Source organism: Podarcis filfolensis (assembly GCF_964270895.1).
Source record: "Podarcis filfolensis genome assembly, chromosome: 2".
Taxonomy (NCBI): Eukaryota; Metazoa; Chordata; class Lepidosauria; order Squamata; family Lacertidae; genus Podarcis; species Podarcis filfolensis.
In genome coordinates, this window is record NC_139605.1 from 38183823 (window position 1) to 38209641 (window position 25819).

The window sequence follows — 25819 nt, forward strand, 5'->3', positions numbered from 1 at the left end:
CCTCCCTGGCAGTCATGTGATGGGGATATAGTACTACGCGAGGAGAGCGAAAGGACACATCGCCGGCCGGGTTGCTGGCCGCCCATCGGGACCCTGTTTGCCTGCGGGCGATTCTCAAGGACGCCGCTTGCCACCCAGCCCATCATCTCCTTGGAGGGGTTTAATCCATCCGTTTTATTTTTTGCTTCTCTCTCTCCTCCCCCACCCATCTCCTTAAAAAAAAAAAGAAAGAATTAAATGTCAAGAGGAGCTGCTGCCTACTGGGATCTTTTTGCAGTTTAAATTGTGGGGTGTGTGCTGTCCCCCTCCTCACGCTCACCCTCGGGGGTTGACTGAATAAATTCAGGTAAGAAGCAAATGACACGATTGTGACCCATAATAAGTGGTTGGTGGTGCACGATGCGGGACGGGAGTGGGGGGAGAAGGAAAGGAGAACGGGGCGGGGGCGGGGGTAAACCTCAGTGGAAGAAAACGAAGAAGCAGCCAGTTTCTAGTCAAGGAACCGGGCAGCATGCTTGCTTTATTCTGCGCGTGCAGGAAACGCTAAGCAAGAAGGCGATCGGTCGGCGGCGGCTCTAGCCTGGCGGATCAATATAGAGGGCCGCCGGATCGAAGGATCGATTAGCTGGCTTGGCCGCCGGGGCGACTTGCGCGCAGAATTCGAGGAATGTGGACGGAAGGGAGGCGAGGCGAGTCCTCTTTGCGGCAGCAGATGGAGGCAGGACGGGGTGCGTGTGGGTGCCTGGGCGCGTGTGCGCGCCTTCAGATGTTTACAGTGATCGGGGGCGGGAGGGAGAGAGGGCAGAGACTCCTATTCCGGATCCTGGCCGTGAAGGGCGAGAGATCCTCGCCTGTGCGGATCCCGATCTCCGCTCCTGGCGCTGGAAAGAGGCGGCGCTCCCCACCATATGCGAAGGCTGCCTGGCTGAGGAGTTTCAGCAGCAAGGCAACATGCGGCCAGCGCTTTCCCTTTAATAAGAAATAAATGTGCAGGGACTTCCCCGCTTCCTCTCTTAGCCCACGGCGTGCATTGCGCTTGCCACGCTGGAAAAGATCCGGTTACTGATCCTTCCTCCTGTACTGTTAGGGATGCCCTCCTTTTCGCCCCCCCCAAACCCCGCTTTGCCTTTAACTTGCACGCTTGACTCCTTCCAGCAGGTGTTGGTTTTTTTAAGCGACTCCGGTTTGTTTCAAAGCTTCACCGCTGGCTTTCTCTCTGGACCCCCCTCCCGCTCCCCCAGGGGGTGAAACGCAAATGCATGGCTATGGGACAAATGGATGGGCGCTGCAGATGGCGGTGGCTTCGGAACTTATGTTAACGTGGAGCGCCTAGACAGGACAAGACAGCTGTGGTTGCGGTGTTAAGTCGAGAACAGGGCAGAGATGACGAAACCAGCAGGAGGCTGTCTTTGTACGTGGAGCTAATTTGTGTCGTGGTAGGGCAGCAGCTTCCGAGCTGCAAAGAACCTTTCGTTGGATGAAGGATTCTGTGCGATTCCAAAGCTTGCACAGTCTGACATCAATATTGGTATAACCGAATCAAGAAAAGAGGCCACATTTTCTCACTGGGAAGCAAAGCATGCAACCTGACAGCTGGAAGGGGCTCCATGTCCTGTAGTCAGTCCCAAATCCTGCCTTAGGAGTAGGCAAAGTTGGAGCAGCTGTATCCCAACACATACCTATTGAGTACCCCTCCCCTTCAGTGCATCTTACAAAAAGATACTGCACACCCTTCTTAGGAAGTCCAGGACTGTTTCCCATATGGAACTTCTCCATGGAGAGTGCAGGGCATGGGTATGTGAGACCACTGTATGCCATCATGTGAGAAAATCATGGGTTCATTTGGGCCACATGTCCATGGCGTGGCTTTCAAGCAGATGGCAAAAAAGACACGTTGACTTTTAGCGCATGATGGTGAATCGAAAAACTTCCCTTGTTTTGCCTCTGAGGCACATGTGGGTATCCCAGGGGCCACATGATGTGGCCCTGGAAGGCCTTCAGCACTACATGATGTGCATGCCCCAGCTGCTCCCACTGCCAACCCCCTCCCCAAAAATGCCACAAATTGCTTGAGAGCGTGAGTGTGATGTGAAATCATAGAATTGTTGAGTAGGAAGGGACCATGAGGGCCAATCTAGTCCAACCCCTGCAATGCAGGAATCTTTTGCCGGACGTGGGGCTCAAACCCACAACCCCGAGATTCCGAGTCTCTTACCAGTGGAGCTGTCCAGTTTGAAACATGCATCCTCCTCATGTATAGCCCATGCTCCTCCCAGCCTGCCAAACAGCTGTTTGGGTGACTGGAGGAGAGCATGACTCTAATGGGGACGAAGGGTGCAGTTCTGTTCCCGAACTGCCGTCAGAATTAGGAAATGTTTCCCCTTCACTTGCAACGTTCTGCCTCTTCTGCCACCCTCTTTCGAACAGCGAAGGGGCATCTGCTTTGCAACCCAGCTTCAATCCTTGGCATTTCCAGGTGGAAATGGGAACACCCCGTCTCTGAAAACCCTGGAGAGCTGCTGCCAGTCTGTGTGGCCAGTGCTGAGCTGGATGGGCTTGGAATACAAGGCAGCTTCCTATGTTCTCAACTTGAGGGTGTGAGATATTTGACATACTGGAGAGAGAGAGAGAGAGAGAGAGAGAGAGAGAGAGAGAGAGAGAGAGAGAGAGACAGAAGTTCTGCGGCACACAGCACGGTTCTGTTTACTGGTTTCCCTGAGCAACTTTTGAGTGGCTTGTGAGGATGTAATGTTGGGGAAGCAACCTCCTGCAGCAGCAACAGGAGGAGGCAGCTGTGCGCTTTGCTCTGCTATGGCTGTTATGGTAATGTTGAAAGAAAGGAGAGAGAGAGAGAGAGAGATGGTTGCAGGGTTACTGTCGGTCATTGCAAACTTCAGAGGCCAAAGGGAGGGAGAACTCCACCAGTCACAGTGTGTTCAGTCAGCCTCTTTAATACCCAGCCTTGTGAAGCTGAGGTTGGGTTAAACACACTCGGCTATTTAGAGGAAGCAAAAACAACCCCCCCCCCGCGACTCCTCGCACTAAAACCACAGCCTGGTTCTTGAAGGGATATGAAATGTATCCCTTCTCCCTTTCTGTGCCGCCCCCCTCCCATGCTTAGTGCAATGAATCCCGGAGCTTTTATCCATTCACCTCTTGACAGATTAGCACAGACAGGCTTGGGACTCCATGTGTGTGTGACCAGCATGAATGTCAAAGCGGAATGTACACAATCTACAGCCCGGATTAAAGTCTTTGGCCATTATTGCTGTAAACAAAGTCTTTCCTCCTCTGGAAAACAAAGGAGAATGGATGCGGTTTAAAGCCAGTTGGCTTTTGGAGAGAAAGGGGATTTCTTGCCCCCCCCCCATCCTCCTCTGCTCCTGCAGAAATTTTGACAAGGCTGTGAAAAAGAGGTGTGTGTGTGTGTGTGTGTGTGTGTAAACATGGCTAACTGGAGCATGTTTTGATCTCATATACTGGAGCACCTTCCTCTCCTTTATTATCAGGGATCTTGACGTACTGCAAGGCTACCAGCCTATAGATAAGTTATGTATTCTTAATGTCTAATTGGGAATAGAGGGAATCAGGAGAAGGGAAGAGGTCCCAGAGAGAGAGACAGAGTGCACTCAGCTGGTAGAGCATGAGACTCCTACGTTGGGCAAAAGATTCCTGCATTGCAGGGGGTTGGACTAGATGACCCTTGTGGTCCCTTCCAACTCTAAAATTCTATGATTCTTTGGTGGGCAGTAAGGTGAGATAAAGGTTCTGGGAGGGTTTTCCATGGAGATAAAGGAAATACTTTGAACCTTTTTGTGTGTGCAAGGAACTATTTCTTATACCCAGCTATCTCAGAGTAGATCCATTGGAATTAATGGACCTACGTTAGCCATATCCATTAATTCCAATGGGTCTACTCTAAGTAGGACCAACACTTCATACAACTCAATTTGCAGATGTGCTCCTGGTTTTGTTTGTTTTGGGTTGTGTTTTTTTTTAATCTTTCCAGCCATGAGATCTAGAAACTTGCCCTGTGTTGTAAAATGATATTTGGTGCTGGCCAGAATCGAGAAGCTGCCCTTGGCACTCTGTGCGGCTGCAACCGTGTGCAGTGAGAGCAGACCCTGAAGTTGTTGCTGTGCGCTGCCCAATGTGCCTTTTCTCTTAAGCATTTAACTGGCACCACCAAGCAGTCATGTGCTATGCAGGCTGGAGGCTCCTTAATCAGGAAACCTTTCTTGCCGCATTTAACAGCAAGCGTATTTTTAAACCAGCCTGACGGCAGATGACAGTAAAGGATGACGACAACGCGGATGATGATTAGATGCTATATGCATCTCCTTCATCCCTTTATGCTGACCCAGTGCACACAGCAGAGCGTATGATGGGGCTGTAAACATACCTCTTTTGATGCCAGATTGTCAGCTAGGTTTAAAAACAACCCAATCTGTAGTCTGGGAAGTTCAATTTGGAACAACAACAACAACAAAAAGACTTTGGCTCAAAGCTCTGCTCAGCTGTGAAGTTCTCTGGGTGGTTTGAGGCATGTCCAGTCTCTTTTTTAAAGAAACAAAAGGTGCCGGTACTTACCATGACGTTGCTATAGTAACTGCCCCGCTTTTAACATGGGAGGGGGAGGTGCCGGTACTACTCATCCTTGAGTACCCCCAGAACATGTCAGTATTGCTCAGACAAACCTACCTTTCAGGGGCACTGTGAAGATAGAATGGGATAACCTCATGTTTGCTGCCCTGAGCTGATGGGAATAAGGCCGGGATACAAATCAAGGAATTAAAACTGGCTCATCATTCGCAGTTGCTGCAACTCTTCTATCCTGTTGCATTTCTTCATTGCTGGTAGTCCAGTACTCCTCCATTCTGCACTTTGATCTGTAGGCTTTTTCTCAAGGTCGTAAAATCCTACAGAGCATTACAATAGCTGCTAATAAAATACGTTATCAAAGGCAAGATTATTTCTAGAAGGTCTGTGTTTGGAAAGATTCCTAAGAGGTCCACTCTGTCCTTGTGTCATACATGAACACATGTGCCTATGCACGCACGCTTGCCACTGTGTGCCTGCTCCCCAAGGAATCTGTAGGATCTCAGCCATCCAGGTGCAACAGCGGAAGAGAGCTTTGGTTCTTACTGCCATGCAAGTGCAGCAGTTCAGGTGTCTCTAGAAGGAAACTGGTAGCTACTGAAGAATAGCACTCCAGGGTACATTGGTGTTTGGTGTGCACAGGACTATAACTGTTTCCTGCTGCTGGTGATGCCATCTTTGGAAATTGAGCCTACTTTTGTTTGCCTGGTCCCGCCTCCTCATTTACATATTTCCATCCAAATGTTTGCATCTTGGTCATGCTGCAGATATCCCTCCAAATAACCCTATTTTCCAGGGATGTCCCTCATTTAGAGAAGCTGTTCCAGTTCTGATCTGGTCCCAGAATGTCCCGCTTTTCCTTAGGGTGTCCTGAGAGACCTACATTGGCTCCCAGTACATTTCCAAGCACAATTCAAAGTATTGGTGCTGACCTTTAAAGCCCTAAACGGTCTCAGTTCAATATACCTGAAGGAGCGTCTCCACCCCCATTGTTCAGCCTGGACATCAAGGTCCAGCTGCAAGGGCCTTCTGGCGGTTCCCTCATTGTGAGAAGTGAGGTTGCAGGGAACCAGGCAGAGGGTGTTCTCAGTAGTAGCACCTGCCCTGTGGAACGTCCTCCCATCAGATATCAAGGAAATAAGCAACTATCTTACTTTTAAAAGACACCTGAAGGCAGCGCTGTTTAGGGAAGTTTTTAATGTTTAATGCTTTATTGTGTTTTTAATATTTGGTTGGGAGCTGCTCAGAGTGGCTGGGGAATAAATAATAAATAATTATTATATTATTTTCATTGGAGAAACATTGGAGGGTATGGAGTTTTCTGACCCCTGAGCTGTCTGAAGGCAATCCTATATAGGGAAGTTTTTTTAATGCTTAATGTTTTATTATATTTTTATATATGTTTTATATATATACAGAGCATGTATGAGAAGGCAGAGAAAGAATTGAGACTGGGATGTGGTCTAAGGGCGTAGATCACAGGTATCCTACAGGCCATGTAGAATGATAATAGGCCCTTTTGTGCATGCAGAGCTACACACATAGGTCTTCTCCATGTGAGGGAAAATCCTCACATGAAAGAGCCCTGTGGATGTTCACCTGTGCACAGATATTAGGGTCCAGTTAGGGCAGTGGAAGGAAGCAGAGCTAGCAATGCAGCATCCTTAGATCACAAGGGATGGAGGGAGTTAGGTCTACCCCCCTACAGTCAAGCAGAGGCTGGGACTTGAGTTCCCTTGGTGGAAACAGATCCAGCATTGGTCCACACTGGCTTCTTGACTTGGCACTTTCCCTATACAGAAGCAATGACATTTGCATGCAAAGTAATTCTGCTGTTTATTGGGATTCCTGGGCTGTGGCATTCCAATGCCCTGATGCAAGGACTTTCTTGAAGGTGCATTGATGATGTCCCAATGGGACTTGTGCATTCCATCAGCAGGTATCCCTCTTGGTGCAATCGGTTGTAGTAGGGAGAACATAGGTTTAGGGGATTACGTTGCATCAAAGAGAGGAGATGTTGGCAACCCTGGAAAGTAGCTGTCAGCATATCCACAGCTGTTTAAAAGGCACCAAATCGGATTATACTGTTAGCAGCAACATCTCCCTGCTCCCCAGTCGTCCTCTAATGTTCCCTGGAGTGACAAGCAGCTCAAGTTTTGCATAGCTTTCTGCATTCTCCTCTGAATGCTTACTCTGAAATACAGCAGTGCACAGGCATGCAGTACATTTGCTGCCCTTTTAATATTTAGCTGGTGACCTAAACAGGCAACTGTTGTTCCCAAAACAAGGCAGCTCTGAAAGATCAGTAGCAAGAAAACAATATTGTGAGGATATTGCGGAGGTTTGGAGTACTGTGGGAGAGTCAATGTGCTTCACCCCAGAGCTGACTGCATTTCAGTTGCAGAGGGGGAAAAAACCTTATAAAAATACATAATAAGAACAAGAACAAACCAAACCAAACCAAACCAAACCAAACCAAACCAAACCAAACCAAACCAAACCATAGCAATAACCCCCACAAAACTTATTCATGGATAAACTGTTGAAAGTGGGCAGGCCTCAGTAAATGAAAATACAGCTATGTATTTTCCCCATGACTCTAACATTACTATTACATACCGTATTTTTCGTCCCATAGGATGCACTGGCCCATAGGACGCACCTGGTTTTTTGGGGGGGAAATAAAGGGAAAAAATGATTTTCCCCCCAGGCGCTTGTGGGGCCGGCAGCGGGGGAGAAGCGCTTTTCTCCCCGCCGCCAGCCTTCAGACCAGGTCCGGGGACAGTGGGAAAGTGCACTGTGCCTCCCCGCTGTCCCCGGAGCTTGTGGGGCCGGCAGCGGGGAGAAGCGCTCTTCTCCCCGCCGTCAGCCTCCAAACCACATCGGGAGACAGCGGGATGGCGTGCTGCGCCTCCCCGCTGTCCCCCGAGCTTGCGGGGCTGGCGGCAGGGAGAAGCACGCGTCTCCCCGCCGTCAGCCTCCAAACCACATCGGGAGACAGCAGGATGGCGGCGTTCTGCCTCCCCGCTGTCCCCCGAGCCTGTGGGGCTGGCGCTGGGGCTCTCGGTGCGCACTGACCCCTCTCATTCTCCAGGCTTCAGCGAAAGCCTGCATTCGCCCCATAGGATGCACACACATTTCCCCTTCATTTTTGGAGGGGAAAAAGTGCGTCCTATAGGGCGAAAAATACGGTACTTCTTAAAAAATTTCCAAAAGAGAAAACGAAAAAAAAAAAGAAGGATTTGATCATTAGCAGGCAAGTGATGAATCCAGCATGTTCCTCCATACCCAGAATTCCCTTTGGCTCCAGTGGCAGCTCTGATAGGGCAAGGAAAGTGGTATAAGTTCTCACATCTGCCTACTGACCTCTGTGCCTTTAGGGTTTCACCCTTCTGCCTCCTGTTGGCATTTCTTCTCTCACTGGAGGAGAGAGCACTGATTTGCGCCATATGGATATGGGAATATAAGATGAATAGCAGCTGGCCCTGCGCTAGAAAGCATTCTCGTCATCTGCCGACTCTCATGTCATTCCTCCCCCTCCCTCTCCCCCACCCCAGAACCTGATTCAAGGACCCTGCATTCTGATGAAATCACGGATATTAACATTGCCCTTATCACTGCTTGAAATGCTAGCTCCTGAGCTGACAAGGACAGTTCGAAACAGCGTTGGCTGACGATTCTCCAGATGTGGTTGGCTTCCAAGTACCCTCAGTTCCTGCCAGCATGGCCAATGGTCAGGGATGCTGTGGGAGCTGTAGTCTAGCAACATATGGAGGGCCACAAATCAGCCATTCATGGTTTAAAATGTGCCCTGAAGGTGCAATCCTATACATATCTGTTCAGGACTAAGCCCTACAGCATTAGCTCCCAGGATTTGCAAACCTGATAGTTTCTGCCTGTTTTTCTACCTATTTCCCTGTCCATTCCATTCAGCTTTGTTCCATTTCCTGTATGTTTGGCATGCACACTTTCCTTCTAAAATGCTCCTTTTTCCTGGCCCTCTGCATAGCAACCTGTATACAGTGCTGTTTTCTGCACTTTGGTCATAGTCCAGCACAGAGTTAGGTAAGATTTCAGTCCATTTGCATGAATGGGCATAAGCATGGAAGTCTAAAAGAGAGACGTGCAAGCCAAATACCCTGGGACACATCGTAGGCCCTTGCCAGGAAATATTAGGGAGTCCACGTGTCCTACGGAGGACAGCCCTCTGTTGAAGGCGTCCGAGTCAAGTTTAAAGATAAAGAACCCATCAGAAGGAAGAGCAGGAAGAGCCTTGAAGTTGCCCGTCAACAGGGAATGCCTAGACAGCAGGCTGGGCAGGCAAACAGGCCACCTTCCCCACTGTAGTAAAAGGTACTGTATTTCTACTTAAATTATAGTACAATGGTTTATTACTTTGTATCTATGCATATTAATTGAATTCATGCAGATTTTATGCAAAGCAAATGCGTGCCCTCCTTTGGTGAGGCATAGACTGCCATTTGAGAGTTAAGGCGCCCCAGCATGCATTCCCTGCATTTTTGGAGACATATGTTTCCCATTTCCCCCCTCCCTCCTGCATGCCATCTGCAGCACACCCCAGTGGAACTTGTGAACTGTGCGTTTCTGCTTGGAAGCAAGTGCCCTTAGCTTCAGTGCGGGGCTCTCTCCCTGGTAAGGTTGCAGCTTTGGACCGTGACCAAACTGGGGCAGGATTCATTAATGCATCTCTGCTTTGAAATGCTTCATCCCACCACGTGGCACTCGAATGCCTGCAGAGGAGCTAATGAAGATCATATTAAAATGCCTAGCGCTGCATTTTGATGTGTTTCCCTCCCAACAAGCTTTGATTCAAAACGAGGAAAAGAACAAGCTGGCAGCTTGCTGGGCGTCTCTGGGGAGGAGATTCTGTAAGGAGGATGCTATTACTCAGAAGACCTTCCTTACGCCAGAAAGCATGGCACTCAGAGCAGGGTGTCTTCCAAAGATCTGAACATACTGAACTGGTGTGTGCACTCACTTGTGTATGCTGGCAAAGTTCCCTTAGGACATCATAGATTAAGACAATCCCTTGTACGAATTGTGCCCAGAAATCCCTAGTTGGTCAATCACCTGCTTGTTGACTGATTTGATCAATTCATTGACGGCGTATTATCAAAACTTCTGTCAGGGAATAAGGAGGATATTACTCAGAATACCTTTCTTATGCCCATTATCAGGGCGATTCCTTGTCCCCCACAATATTAAAGGGAGTATGAGATTATAATTTTATAAGGAAATGCCATCTTTTGTATCCCCCCCCCAATATCCCTATTACACCAATATACCACAGCCTGAATAAACACATGTATGCTCACCTTTCCCTGCTGGTTAATCAGCTAAAGCTTTAGTTGATTAATCTATCAAACTGATTAAACCTGCAGTCTTGGGGTGCAAATCCCATTTGATTCAATGGAACTCACTTATCAGTAGACATGAACAGGGTTAAACTATAAACCTAGAGCAGTACAAAGGAGAAAACTCTGGAGGTTCAGATCTGATCTGCAGCATCCTTAGGTAATTAACCTGTGTAGGTGAAGAATCCCCTTTACTATTCAAAGTGATTATTATGCAAAAAGAGGTGAAAATGCATTGTGGAATGGATAAATTACCATACACTGAGAGGGTCAAAGCTATCTCTTGTGAAGTGAACCAACACAATGGATTAAAAAATAAATAAATCACCCTACATGCATTATTTAACTACTGTATTTATATGTGTGAATGATCATTGTTAATAAAATGTCCTTTTTTGGGGCATTACCTTTCCTTCTGATCTCACAGTATACCATTCTGCTGCAACCACATATGTATCTAGAATTCTGCATAGCATTTAATGATAGTCGCCCATGAAAGCTTATGTCATAATAACTTTGTTCGCCTTCCTCTTTTTTTTGCACCGTGAAGCCTAACCTTTGATTGAACTTCCTCCCGTTCAGCACATGTGAGCATTTCATAAGTGTAGTCATTTGACAAGAAGAGATGACTGGCGTTTGTGTGTAAACTAGGAAAGTATGCAGCTTGGGAAGCCAACACATGCTTTTTTTGCTTCAGGACTCGCCATCCACGTCCCCAGCCTTGCATCAGTCAGGAAGCTGCTTTTCAAAGAAATGTACTTTCGCTTGTTCAGGCTTCCTGTGGAATGTCAGTGGGCTGGTGCTGATGGAAGATGTGTGCAAAATCCATCTTTTGCCATCTCAGCTGTGCGGTGCGTGCTTTGGATTTTATTTCTTTGAGCGGAATGAGACAAAGATGGGGCGAGTTAAAAGATGCAGTAAAAGCACAGATTATACAGGGAATAGTAAGCATCTTTTGCCTACCCCTGGACAATATCAGCAACAGATTGTGGCAAAGCAGCTGCGGCAACAATACTAGACGAGCATGCTAGAAATGACTTTGCAAAAGGTGTGTTTGAGATCTCCTTTGTTTTCCATTGCCCCTTCTCACGCTCTCACTCTTTCTTCCAAACCCAGGTTTTATAAGTTTATTGCATTTATATTGCACCTTTTCCTCCAAGAGGTTCTCCCTCTTCTCATTTCATACCCACAACAACCCTGTGAGGTAGGATAGGTTTGAGAGGCCGTGACAGACCCAAGAATACCCAGTGAGCTTCATGGCCAAGTGGGGTTTGAACCCTGATCTCCCAGGTCTTAGTCCAACACTCTAACCACTACACCAGCACTGGCTCTTAAAGGATCTGCCCCCACAATTCATATACCCTCCCCCAAGGCAAAGTAGGTTTGCCTTGACTGGAAGAGCAAATAATTGTCTGCCCGAGACTGTATCTTTTCCCTTTCACAACTGAGAGCATAAGCTTTGGGTGTTTTGCTGTGAGAATTTTGCTTGGGGCAGCTAGAGCGGGAAAGGCCTGCACATGATTTCTCCCCCCCCCCTCAACCAGATGCACTTCTGTAGGAAATTCACTCCCAGGCCTTCCTGAGGCTAAGTGAGTTGATGGTGCTTGTCAGGAACATGGCACAATGAGGCTGGTCACAATGCTTTGAAATCCAAAGCCAGAATTGAGATGCTAATTCTGACTGGAGTCTTCCAAATTTAGAAGCTGTCACATGCTTCAGTTCATCCCAAAGCAGTGCTTCAAATGAAAGGCAGGAGAATATGCTGGAGAGAAGTTTTTACACTGGACTTGTGGGCATGTAGACCAGAGCTAAAATGTGCTAGTAATCTTTCTTTGAGGGGTGGGGAACGGCCCCCTCTTTGCCAAGGTATGGCAATTAAATAATCCGGCTTGGTTCAAGCCTGTATCAAGAGCAGCACAACAGATAATGGCAGTAGAAAATTTGAATCATTAACCCGGAGAGGAAAATCCTCACTGTCAAAGTCTAGGCAATATTTTTAGCTCCTGCCGCCCCAAGCTTTGCATTACGCTGATTAGCCTATATTTGTATATGTGAGAAAGTTAAAAATAAAGCCAGTGGAAAGCGGCAACCTAGTAATAAACACTCTGCTTGATATGGAGGTTTGGGAATGGTAAAAGTTTCAACAGTTCTCCTCCCTCGGCCTCATTCCCAGCTCTCTCTACCCTTTAGCATTGGCTGCAAGATCCACGGCTAAGGAAGAGGACATTGAAGGACATATTTCTCCTCACCAGCAATCCTTTGGAAATAAGTAGGCTGTTGTAAATCTCCAGAACACATAGTTGTGAAATGGCGTTTCAGAGAGAATTCTTTTGCAAGCATGTGGTGCAATCTTGGAAAAAGAGCGCTCAAGAAATCCTCTTGGGTGATAACAGGCAATATCAAAACATGTAGCAACATGAGCACGCAGCAAGGATTGTGGGCCAGGCTAGAGAAAGCTTTGTAGTTTTAGTGCATTGAGATGAATGATTAAACCTGACTTCTGACTCTTGGTGTTTGTGTTTCCCATATCCAGGCTTTCGCTCTGTTGGTACATGCTGGTGGGAGACCTATAAAGAGATTATCCCGGGATGGTGGATCACTTGCTTCCTGCGGATGAGTCCTTCTCATCTGCAAGGCCTCTTCTCGGATACTTTGGGGACATGACAGCAATCGGCAGGTCGTACCACATGCTGCCGTCCCCCTTGTCGGAAGATGACAGCGACTCTTCGAGTTTTTGCTCTTGTTCCAGTCCTGATTCCCAGGTCCTTAGCTCAAGCTGCGGGAGCTCGTCAAGTGCCGAGAGTCAGGACAGCATCTTGGACTACTTGTTGTCTCAGGCATCCTTGGGGAATGGCCATGCCTCTTGGTGGGACAAAAGGAGACTTCAGCCTATTGTGAAGGAGGAGCATTATAGGATGCCCGAATTCACAGTGGAGATGGAGGATTCGGGACCATTTCAGCCCACCCTGGAGGAAATTGAGGAGTTTCTGGAAGAGAACATGGAGACAGAGCTCAAGGAAGGACCCAAAAGCGAGACCAAAGACATGAGAGCTTGTGGCCAGATAACTGTGGCTTCCATGCAGCCCAAAGATCACATGGTACCCAGTAATAGTTTAAAAGATAGCAAAAGCGAACAGTCAAGCGGCACGATGGATGCATCAAATGGAGCCATGTCCCTTGATGGGGGGATCCCAGTCATGCTCCAAATCCAACCAGTGCAAGTTAAGCAAGCATCAAACACAAGCCCTAGTTCACAGGGACCTGCACAAGAGAACATTAAAATTGCACAGCTCCTGGTCAACATCCAAGGGCAAACGTTTGCACTTGTGCCACAGCTTGTTCCGTCATCCAACTTGAACTCCTCCTCCAAATTTGTCCGCATAGCCCCAGTTCCGATCGCTGCAAAACCAATCGGGCCTGGTGGTACGATCCAGGGGCAAACGGGGGTCATCATGGGTCAAAAGTTTCAAAAGAACCCTGCGGCAGAACTCATTAAAATGCACAAATGTACTTTCCCCGGATGTACCAAGATGTACACCAAAAGCAGCCACTTGAAAGCCCACCTGAGGAGGCACACGGGGGAGAAGCCCTTTGCGTGTACATGGCCCGGTTGCGGATGGAGGTCAGTATTGGGGTGTGGTGGCAGGCTGGGTCGCATAATACTGCCATTCTTTCCACGTTATTTGCCAGCCGGTGATTTTGAACCAAATTAATTGAAGGATGTGCCTTCTTCTCTAGTACCTGGCGATCATTAGAATTTAAGCACGTTCTCTCAAAATGAGATGACGCTAGGAACATCTACGAATCAAATGGCACAACCTCTTGGGCTTTAGTGGCAGAAAAGGTTTTGTTTTTCAACAAAAACAGTTGTCATCTCAGCTCATAAAAGAGAGATGGAACTTGTCAGAACAGGCATTGCGAGCTGTATACTATGGGCTTGGTTGCGATTCATTTCCCGCAATCAGCACCAAAGGAAAGGATAGGTGCCAAGAAGAGTTCAGTGGTGAAGCACAGGATTTGAATACAAAAATGTCCCAGGCTCAGTCCTCTCCAGTTGGATGGTTGGGTGGCAGGTGAGATGACAGTACTAGGCTGGATGGGCAAAGTATTTTGACAGCTTCATATGTTCCTATAATTGCAGTTAGTGACAAAAGAGGGAGGGGGAGAATTATTAATTATAATCCATATTCACTATCTTTAAGTGAATGCATACAATCAGGCCCATGGAAATCTCTGCTTTCTGAATGGCTTGACACTCCTTCTGACTGAATCAACACAAATTCCTCAAGACATTGCAAGTCTGGTCTGCTAAATGTCTGTTGACCTGCATCTCATCCATGTGAGATCTTTGTTGCGGCTTCCACCCCTGCACTTGTGAGGCGACGTCAAATGCCATCTTGCAGTGGGTGGTGCCTACTACATGTTGCAGTTGGGCATGGATACTTGAGGATGAAATAGGCATGCTTCTTTTCAGGATGGGGAAGGCTTAGTCAAAATGCCTCCAAACCCTCTGTTTTCCGCAGGCTGTAAGTAATAGAGACACTAGGCAGATGAATCGCTGTGTAATCGCTGTGGTTTTCCTATGGCGTAGGATCCAATGTTGGTCATGCCTGGAGGCATGAGATTCTCGGTTGGACATTTGGCTTGACTCAGTATTTATGTTCTTCAATTTCCATATTTGTGACACTTCCCTAGGTTGATTGCCCTATGCCTGCAAGGAGCGACTCATAACATTTCTCACTCGTGGTTTTTAGGGAAATAGTTGATTATTAACTACGCAGTTGGCCTCCCGTCCTGATGGCTTCCTGTCATGGCATTTAGAATATTTGCTCTCCCTAACAGTGAACCCTAATGCAAATATTTTTGTGGAAAATTTTGTTTCTGTGAGCGGGGGATGTGAGGAAATTATGACAAATGTTCAGATTTTTTGAAAATGCTGGTGAAGGAAAATGATTTTGGTATTCTGTAGCCAATGGACTTGAAATCCCAGCAAGCCTATCTGAGGACTCCAGTCCTCTTTGCTTTTCCATCCTTTCTTCTGAGGATGTATTTTATGAAAGCCACAAATGTATGTCATTTCCCTAACTTCAAGGGAAGTGAGCATGGATAGCATGAGCAGAAGATGTCAAGAGGGCAGTGGGTGAAACTGTCACAAGTCATAGAGAAGAGCCTGAAATCACCAATTTTTTAAATTTATTTTTAGTATGCTTTAGGACAGGGTTTCTCAAACTTGGCTGTTTTCAGACTACAACTCCCATCTTCCCTAGTTAGCAGGATAAGTAGTCAGGTATGACAGGAATTGTAGTCCAAAAACTGCTGGAGACCCAAGTTTGGGAAACTCTGCTTTAGGGCATAGGTAGGGGACCTTTGGCCTCCAAATGTTGTTGTACTGCAGCTCCCGTAAGCCTTGAGCTGGGGCTGATGGGAGTTGTAGCTCAGCAACACCCAGAGAGCCCAAAGTTCCACACCCCTGCTTTACAGCAAGAGTGAGGAACCCTTTTCAGCTTGAGGGCCACATTCTCTTCTTGGCCACTGTTCAGAGGCCACATGCAAGTGTTGGGTGAGTCTGGAAGCAAATTGGGTGGAGCAACAAATGCAAATGTTAGCTTTGTGCAGTAAGTGAGTTTCTACACCCACTTACACAGCACAATCTATCCTCCGTCCAGACAAGCAAGGGGCATTGACAGAATTCAAGGATGCTTTCCAGCCATGCAAAAGCACTCATGAGAAGATGGGCCAGTGATGGCTTGTGGCTAGGGCAGGACATGTGGCCTGAGGGCTAGAGAGAGAGGCCTGGAGTGCCCAACCCTTAAACAGAATAAGAACTATTATCTAAGATACCTTCTTTATGAGGTTCGGCTTTGTGGAATGTCACAAAGTTCAGAAAATGGCAGCTGTACAGTTATCACAAGAGAGAGGGCAGTGGATATGGCCCAGGCGATATGTTGCATTACTGGGATGGGGAATGTGCTTGCACTGATGACTGTCTGCGTCCTTGTGAGTAACAGCTGACTAACATGAGTGATGTACACCAGCCATGGATGATTGTCTACCAGAGGTTTGATAGACCTCTCATGTTTTTGCTGCCTCTGCAAAAACCAGGGGAAGGGACAGCATGCACCTCGTAGGCCACAGTGCACAGCTGTGATCTGCTTTGGTGCATTGTGAGTTGTGTAGGCCTGGTACTGTGGCATCCAGGGTCTAAGTGCTGTGGAGATCAATAACATACATCACCAGAGGTCTTCCCCTTTCTTTACTCGAGAAACTACACATCCTGCAGATCCTTATGCCCTTTAATCTTTTTGGGTGGGAGCTATTATTTTGAGGCAGTGTCTTCGTTAACTGCATCAGCTGATATGTACATTTGACAGCTCTAGCTCATGGTCAGTATGAGGAGGAGACTTATGGAAGACAGCAGATCAACAGATCAGAGGCAGATTGCAGGTAGGCAAGATTATTCAAGGAGATGGCAGAGTACGGCCACTGCAGGGTGTGGATTGCGTGTGAAGGGCAGGGCTTGCGTGGAACATAGCTTTCAGAGAGTCTTGAGGGCCAGAGAGGGCTCAGGGTTTCCCACCCCACATTTGCAATGGGCATTTGTTATTAAAAGAAAGGAAGAGGCGGCCGCCCATTTTCTAAGGAGTTTGTTTCTTCCAGTATACCTCTCTAGGATTAGTCCAGAATTTCAGTGCACACTTATGTGGTGTTTTTGGCCATCAAAGTGAGATTGGCAAGTGGCTGGAGGTAACTGAGCCCAAAATTGCACAGCTTTCCTTTTATCAGCAGAGAATGTTTACTTTCCAGAAGTTCAGAGAGAGCTGGGACCTCACATGACTTGTGTGTGCTGAGTACACCTGGAGCTTCTGTTCTTTTCCATTTTCCTTTATCGCCCTGTATTGAACACACAGGCCCAAGAGATACACTTCTGGTATTTTTCCTTTAGTTGTTTTCTTTTCCTCTTTGTGTAGGATTCCTTTTTCCAAACAGATGCATTTCAGGTGTTTGTTTGCATCAAGAGTAATTAAAGAAAATTGCCCTGGTCTGTGTAAATGGAAACACAAAACTTAGAATCAAAGAACTGTAGAGTTAGAAGGGACCTGAAGGGCCTAAGGCATCCATGACAGATGGCCATCTAACCTCTGCTTAAAAACCTCCAAGAAAGGAGAGACCACAACCTCCTGAGGGAGTCTGTTGCGCTGTCAAACAGCTCCTACTGTCAGAAGGTTTTTTCTGAAGTTTGGTCGGAATCTCCTTTCTTATAACTTAGCTATGGACAGCACTAAAGCTGCTCCTTCTTTTAGATGAGACAGTGAGGTTAAAAACAAAATGTCATGCTGCTGAATAGCTTCCCTCAAAGGAGAACCTGGGTATTCAAAATGCACCAGGAAATCTGATGTGCCTATATTCTAATACATCTACTACAGATTGGCTTCTCCATTTCTCCATTCTTCTGTTGCAGGGGTAGTCAGTGTTGTGCCTTGCAGATGTTCTTGGACACCATTTCCCATCAGCCCCAGTCAGTCTGGCCAGTGCTCAGGGAAGTTGGGAACTGGAGTCTTGCAATGCCTGGGAGCCACCATGTTGGCTACCCCATGCTGCTGTGTGGTACAACCCTCCTTCTGTCTGTAGTATGATGGCTGCAGCAACAGCAATGACTTTGCTTCACAGGCTGTTATCTAACCACAGTTGCTCATCTTACAGTAGTGCATTACTACCGTAGTATAACATAAAAACACATTTAAAGTAGGCAAGGCAGAATCAAATGGATCTTTCTCTGCTCCTTCTCCATGGGGAAGGACCAAACCTAAGTAGAGTCAAGTAGATGCTGAAGGAGCCAAGTTTAGTGCCTGGCACCTCCAGTTAAGACTCATCAGGTGATGGGAAAGGTCTGTGTCTTGGAGACCCAGAGAGAGAGAGAGAGAGAGAGAGAGAGAGAGAGAGAGAGAGAGAGAGTCACTGCTAGCCAGACAATGCCAAACTGGTAGGATAAATATATGGTCTGACCTGATGCAAGGCAACCGAAAGGTGTTGCCTGAAACCCTGGATATCTTCTGCCAGTCAAGAGTAGATAATAATGAGCTAGGCAAAACATTGGTCTGACTCAAAATAAGGCAGCTTCCTATATTTTGAGCCAGACCAGTTTCGCTTCACCAGGGTGGTGGCCTCCCTTGCCTTCAGACCATACCCTGGGACCATTTATCGTCTTTGTCACTGTTGTACCATTATGAGAGCCTACAAAATAAATAACCTGTTGTGTAAAGCAATCAAACAAGCCCTGCAGGCAAATGACAAATATCTCCCATTGGAACGGACGCCTCCCCACGATTACACTGCATCTCCTCTATGAATGCAGTTCAAGGTGTTTGTTTGCTTATTTATTTTATTTCACAAAATTTATATACCACATGATTGTAAGAAAACCTCTTATGCAGTTTACAAAAAAATATAAAATAAAACATTCAAATTATCATTAAAAACAATTTAAAACTGGCAGTATGTGGTTAGCAAGAGTTGAGTGTTACCAGAACTTGGGATGAAGCAATCGGCAAACACAAAATGTAAGTGAGCTATGGACTTATAATTTGGAAAGCCATCAATACACTTATAATGGCTGGACCGCCATAATTAACTCCGAAATGCATTTTTCATTCAAAAATCCAATTTGGAATCTGCTACGGTTCACATAGTTGAACTCAGATTTCATGCTGAATGCAGATATCCAATTCCTGGGTTGGTATTTGACCTATGAAATCGATATTTAACCCCCCATCTTTGATATTTTAGGATGTGTGATACCTGAAATTCTATATATCAGTCCTTGGAACTTGAAACATACCAGCTTTTCCTTCAGAATACCATTCCTTTGTGTGTATATAAATCTGATAAGTAAATAAAAATAAAATAATGTTTGTCAATCAGGGTGCTATAATTCAAGGGTGGGAAATGATAATCGTTTTAACTGAGAAGCATTTGAACCTGGGTCCTCAGACGCTGTCAAACTACAACTCCCAGGTTAGCCATTGGCTAACCTGACTTGGGATGCTGGGAGGTGTAGTCTAACAAATGCCTGGGATTCGAGGTTGAAGAATACTGATGTAGGACATATGGAGGCACAGCAGTGCCTATTGGCTACTTCTTGTACCTTTTCTTTTATGCAAGGCATTCAGCACAGCTACACTAGAAAGCAGATATAGTCCATTAGCTGCAGTCTGCACACTTCTAAAGCACCCGCCATCACATAAGAAAATGTGGGTGGGTTTTTGAAAAACAAGGAAGCTGGACTGACGGTGCATAATATGAAGGTGCAATTAACTGACACAAAGCAAATTGTGTCTCTTGATGTGCAGTTCCAGAGGGTTCCCCTCTCTGAGTCAAGGTGCATAGTATCCGAGGCACTTGAGACAGAAAATCCACAAGTACCTCTCCCTGGGAGTAAAGGCACAACATCCAATTAAATAACTAACAAATTGCTGCCCTTCTATGACACCTCTAAACCAATCTGAGGCAGCTTCTTCACTCTGCCAGCAACCCTCCACTGAAGCATGCTTAAATCACCCTGAAGCACTTTTTACCCAGATTTTCTGAGCAATTAACATATGCGAAAAGATCTCCCCCTTTCTCACTTTCGGGGCTCAGCTAATTGCTGTGAAACTCAGGCAGCTTGCTACCATGATTCCAGGATCTGTCACATTTGCTGCTTGTTTGACCCGAGAACCACCTGTGATTGAATCGAACTCTTTAAGGATATGTTACATCATTCCATGTGCGCACCATGACGCGAAGGCCAGCCAAAATGAGCAAACAAAAGTTGGTAAGGCTAGTGTGGCGATCGCAAGGGATTCTACGTGCTTCACATGTTCACCTTTAGAGTCTTTTCTTTTGTATAAACACGCAGGGAGCAGGGAGTGTATTTCTGCTGGTATAGTAAGCTGATCTTTCCCAGCAAGCTGGGCAACAGCATAGCAACATTGTTACCTGATCAACTGCAGGGTTTAGTCATGAGGTAAAGAATATTCTTATCACGCTGCTTTCCATGGCTCAGATAGCACATATCTTTGAGGTGCTCATGCATCTGCCCCTGATTTTGCTAATAATAAAAACTCATCCCAATGGACTCAGCATTTGTGTGTGTGTGTGTGTGTGTGTGTGCAGAAATAAATCCAAGCATCACACAATGATGGCACAGGAATTTGGCACACCTTCATTTCTCTTGAGAATTATTATTTTTTGCTTAGAAACAAAACAAAATGCATTCACCTAAACACAGCAATCTACTCTCTTTTCAGGCAAACACATTTTACAGATTTCCTTTCTCTTCCAATTTGCATTTAGTAAATGACTGCGGCTTCATTCATTTACTACAAGCAAACAGCTGACAGCACTTCTTAGGAATTCTTTTCAGTGCCAACCTTTGCTACTGTTCCAGCTGACACCCACTTCATGACACCATCTTTCGAAAGGGGCAGTAGTCTCAGTTGTGCATCCTGAACACTTGGGGTTTTCAGAGGAGTTTCAGCATTATACGGAGCTAGAAATCAGCATTGTCCTGCCTTGCAACGCTATGAATTCATCTCAGAATTGACAGTATTTAGGGTTTTTCTTTTCTTTTCCCTTTTCCTGATGTTAGGCAGGAGCTGCCTAAGGTATAAGCTCAGAGAGTTATATTGCTAGCTGAGGGTCTCTCTCTTCTCCACTCTCCAGAATCTGACTGAGCCTTGTTGTGTTCAAAATGGCGTCGTACTGTGCCTTCCGATATGAGAGGAACATTTGTATGAGACAGTATCACACTCTTCCTCCTTTGAAATCAGTGCCAGTGGATATGAAACGACTACTTTTAACTATGCTTGGTGGCCGACATCTGCCTCTGTGCTGCTAGTGGTTCATGGATAATGACTTTGTCCCAATGTATTGGAGAATTTCCCACATGTTGCCACCATTTTGGGGACAGGTCTGCTAGAGCATGTGGGAAATAGCTTGATGTCGAATGTGAGTCACTGCATTTATTGATTGATTCATTCATTCATTCATTCCGCTCCGTTGCATTTGCTTGACAAAGGTGTTTGGCAAACGAGACCTTTCATCTTTAGCAGGCAATTGAAGGGGAACTTTTCAGTTTTTACGATTAATTTTAATCAATCCTATCCATTGCATGCTTTTTAATTTTTATGTACACCACTTAGAAACATTGGTAATTAATTGGTCTACACATAGCTTAAACAAATGACTCAGTAAGAGATGCTTGACAGTGGAACAGACTACCTCAGAAGGCTGTGGACTCTCCTTCCCTGGAAATTTTTTAACAGAGGACAGATAGCCACCTGTCAGGGATTCTTTACCTGTGATCCCTGTCAATCAGCTGATTATCAGGGCTTGCAAAGCACCATGCACTGTGGTGTGCATACCCTGATGATCACTGGGGTTTCCGTACACAGTGCAATGGAAAAACAGATCATAGAGTGTAATTGTGATGCCAGGTGACTGACAAGTGGGCAGCCCTGGCCCATAGGGGAGTGGTTTATAGGCAAATGATACTGTTACCTTGATAATGGTAGGGTGGATTGAGTCTGCCTAATGCCTCGAGGGGAGACTGCCCAGGAAATCCATGTATATCATGTTGAGTTCCATGTTGGGAGAAAGGCAGGATATCTACTAAAATAAATAAAATTATAGGGATTACAGGATAGAAAGTACCTTGGTTAAGCTTTTGTGGAAGAACTATACCATATGAACAAAGATTTCAAAAGGGGATTTACAGCTGCCATCTGTGAGAAATTCTCCATTTTGTTCTGTTGAAACTGGATGAAATCCAGGAGATCTTGTCATAATAAGAGAATAACCTGAGGTATTTGGAGAAACGGTTGGAATCATTGCACAACAGCGACCAGCTCTGCTATTCATGTATATGTTTATTTTACATGCAATTTTGTTCTGTCTGCTTATAAATCACTTTTTGTCCTCTTTTCATTGTGTGACTTCGTCCTTTGGTTTTTCATGCATTGATGACAACCAAAGACAGCAACCTTCTGATAATCCTTCCTCTCCCCTCTTACTGACTTTCAGGTTTTCACGATCAGATGAACTATCCCGGCACAGGCGCTCGCATTCTGGAGTGAAGCCCTACCAGTGCCCCGTGTGTGAGAAGAAGTTTGCTAGGAGCGACCATTTGTCCAAGCACGTCAAAGTCCACCGGTTTCCTAGAAGCAGCCGCTCGATGCGCTCAGTGAACTGAGGGGGGGGGGTCCTCACTTGCTCCTTTCCACCCCTTCACCCACGAACAGGAACTGACAGAACTTTGTTCGGTATCCTCCTCACGATAATTTATTTGTCTCCCTGTAACAGCTGATGCCATGACTTCACACACATCTATTTTTTTAAAAAGAAAAAAAAAAAAACCACCCACCACCTTTACCTTATTTCTTTTCCTTTCCTTTGCTGCTGCTTCTTCCTTTTGAAATTACAGTGTTTTATTTTTAGCTGTTTTCTCCTGCACCATGATAATTTATGGGCTACTTGCTCCTAGTTAATTATAGTTCTGGCATTCCTGAAGGCTTTGCTCATGTACAGGGCTATTCGTTGTGAGGGGTAATTATTTTTTTAAAAAAACATTATTATTAAGTTGGCCTATTTGTCCAGTTTGGAAACAGCAAATTCCTTTCAAAATTAAAACAATGCCTTTTTGGCAAGGTTGGGGTAGGGTGGTAGGCTTATATATTTTGTTGAGGTGATGGTGTTCCTTAGCTAGGAATTTGTAGAGGCCTGGTAGTCCTGTCAGGGCAGAGGCCTTTGATGGCTAAGGCCCACTCAGCAGTAGAAGCATGGAGAATAAAGCCATCAATGACTATTAGCCATGGTGGCCATGTTCCATCTCCACTGTTAGAGCTAACACATGCCTCCAAATACCAGGTTTTGGGACTCGCAGGCTGGGAGAGTGCTTTTGCACTCCGGTCCTCCTTGAGGGTTTCCCACAGGCATCTGGTTGGCCACTGTGAGAACAGGATGCTTGGACCTGATCCCACAGGGCTCTTCTTATGAGCAGGAAGGCCTCCAAATGCAGCACACATTTTGAAGTCATACACACTGCCACCTAAAGAGGGGTGCCTCATGCGACCCTTAGGACCAGATTCTAAAATGATCTAGCTGCCCCACTGTAGAGGTTATCAAATGAGGAAGGGCAAAAGGAGCATATTGGTTGTATGATGTGTGTATTTGTGTTTCTGTGTGGGAAATTGCAAACCAGCTGGTATTTTGCTGCTCTTGAGCAGAGCTGCACAATATCCTGTCCGCTGCCAGAATTGTGGCCTGAAAAACTCATAAGGTCCAGATCCTTCCTAGTTTTGCTGGAGTCTTGTCAGGGCCTGTTCTCATAAGCCACTAAATTAATTCTCCCTGGTTCCTTTCCAGGCTGACAAGAGTCTTCCATGTTATCTCCTATTCCACCAGTGTGTATTGGTTCCACCCCTTGCCCCTCCTGAGGTCAGTATTTTTGAAATAAAAAAGCTGGCAACCGAAGGAGGAAGAAACAAAAGGATAAAATGTGGAATGTATGTCCTTTGCCCAATCATCCAGATTACTAAAACACACCAGTCTCTTTTAGTTATTCAGTTCATGGATGATAAATATGTATAGGGTGAGGTGCATCTCAGCGACAGACTCTGCCCCCCTCCAGTCTTTGGGAGCAGTTCTTGACTGCTGCTTCATAGGTCTCAAAGTCACAGTCCAGCCAGAATCCAAAGCAGGCTGACAGTACAATAGCTGATCAGTGTGTTTGTGTGTGAGTGTAGCTGGTGTTAAGGCAGAGCGTTGAATGTTGGCTTCCTATGGAGCCCAAAATATAGCCAGGCCAATGTGCTCTATAAAAGACTTTTCACTGGAGAGGAGTGATGCTCACAGGCCTGTAGAAATGATGCTTGCTCTTTGGCAAAGATTCATAGTCCGGTGATCATGATGTGGGAGGACTGGATGTAAGAGTGATACCTTGTTTTTGCTGCTTGTTGGGCCACTGCGTTTTCACCATGCAATACAGCCTGCATCACGTACCATTCCTGCAGGAGCCTAAGGTACCTCCTGCCAAAAGTTACAACCTCCTCCTCACGTGGCTTTTGATGGGCACAGAAGTAACTGGGATGGCTCTTTGCATCTTCCCAGATGGATCTGTGAAGAAATGCTGGACTCATTTCCCCCAGATTACAGCATGGAATGAAATCCTTATCCTCCCCCCAGTCACTGGGGAGGGAGGACTTAAAAGACTTATTGAATGTTTTGTGAAAGCACTTTTTTTGAGCTGTTGGTGGCAAGCGCCCCTCAAATGTGGAGTATCCTCATGGGCTGCTATTCAGAGAGCAATGCAACTGGGGCATTGTGCATTTTAGCCAGCTGTCTCAAGGGCTAAACAACAACAACAACAAAAAGGGAATGCGTACATACATATATATATCAATATATATATATATATATACTTATAATGCAATGCTGGCAGCAAAATTATTGTGTTAGGAAACATTTTCCCCTGCACCCCCTCTTTTTCCTTTATTTATGTACTCAGCTGATCGTAGGAAGCTTTCTAGCAAAATAGAATCTGGTAATTAGAGAATATTTGTTTAAAGTAAAATACAGTTGAGCGTGTTGCATCTCTTCTCTGATCATAGATGGTGCCTGTGTCCATCAGCACAACTGAGCAAACGTTAGCCGTGACTCAACCCCTCTGAAAGCAATGGGACGGGATTAGTAGCTCCTACCTGAAGATCCATTGGTTTCAATGGGACTTGGTTGCAATTAACTTCTGTAGGATTAAGCCTTGTCTGTCTTGTCGACTTTTTTGTTAGCCAAATGGGAAATAAAACACTGCAATTCTAGCGTTCGTACCAGGTCAAAATGCAGACCACGTCGCCACGCTCGAGCAAGAGCTCCACTCACTACCTTCATCTAGGAATGCATTCCTTTTGTCGTCTAAGAAACAAGTGTAAACAAATCTTTCTTCTATTGACTGGTTTTTATCTCACATCCTATGAATGTATGTAAATAAAACTGTACATATTGCATATCTATATAAAATATCTTTTAATAACGTATGAGGAAATTGTGTAAATTTGAAACAAAAGAATATCTTTAAAGCCAGTGTACATAAGTTACAATCCTGTATATTTTTTCTTTTGTTCTTCATAAAATATATTTACTTTGACAATAAAAAGAAAATTGAAATTTTACAAGTGATGTGATGCGCTTTTCTTGCTTTTCACAATCATATTCTTCAGGAGTCCATGGAGCCCCTTGGCAGTGTGGATGGGAAAGAATAGTAACGTCTAGCATTTTGAAACATAGGAAGCTGCCTTATACTGAGCCGAGCTGCTAGGAAACTAACTTAAATGATGCAAAATCCAGAGAGAAAAGAAATCCTGATTACACGTTACTGAGAAAATTGAACAAGAACAGAGAGGTTTTGTCTTTCTTACTTCAGGACTTGTGCATAGCAGGGAGACATACAACCAAACATACAGAGGAAAAATCCCTCAGGACCACACAGACAATCAGAGCACATGCAACCTTGGTAAACATGTCGTTCTGAATGGTTTCCAAGTAACACCTCCACCCACTCCCCTCTTGGCTAGCTGACTTTAACATTAAACAAAATTAACCATTAATTTGCACACAGAATGATCTTTGCTGTTTCACTTCCGGCACAAGCCATTGGTCCATCTTATTTAATGTTTCTACTGACTGGCTGCAGCTCTTCTGGGTTTCAGACAGGGAACTTTCCCAGCCATACCTGGAGATGCCAGTGATTGACCTTCTGCATGCTAAGCAAATGCTACAGCCCATTCCCCTTTGAGTGTGCTGGTATGGCCACT

The 25819-nt window shown here is 45.7% G+C and overlaps 1 protein-coding gene across 3 annotated transcripts; it reads left to right on the top strand.

The window, feature by feature from the left end:
• On the top strand, positions 1-25180 carry KLF15 (KLF transcription factor 15). 3 transcript variants are annotated; one of them, XM_083602783.1, is made up of 3 exons: positions 1-346; positions 12508-13596; positions 22035-25180. In XM_083602783.1, the coding sequence occupies exons 2-3, from the start codon at positions 12563-12565 to the stop codon at positions 22201-22203; spliced, it is 1203 nt and encodes a 400-aa protein (XP_083458909.1). In that variant the 5' UTR covers positions 1-346; positions 12508-12562; the 3' UTR covers positions 22204-25180. The 3 variants fall into 3 exon arrangements, with proteins under 3 accessions (XP_083458909.1, XP_083458910.1, XP_083458911.1); XM_083602784.1 differs by lacking the exon at positions 1-346 and adding an exon at positions 7851-8952; XM_083602785.1 differs by lacking the exon at positions 1-346 and adding an exon at positions 10074-10825.
• Positions 25181-25819: the final 639 nt, after the last annotated feature.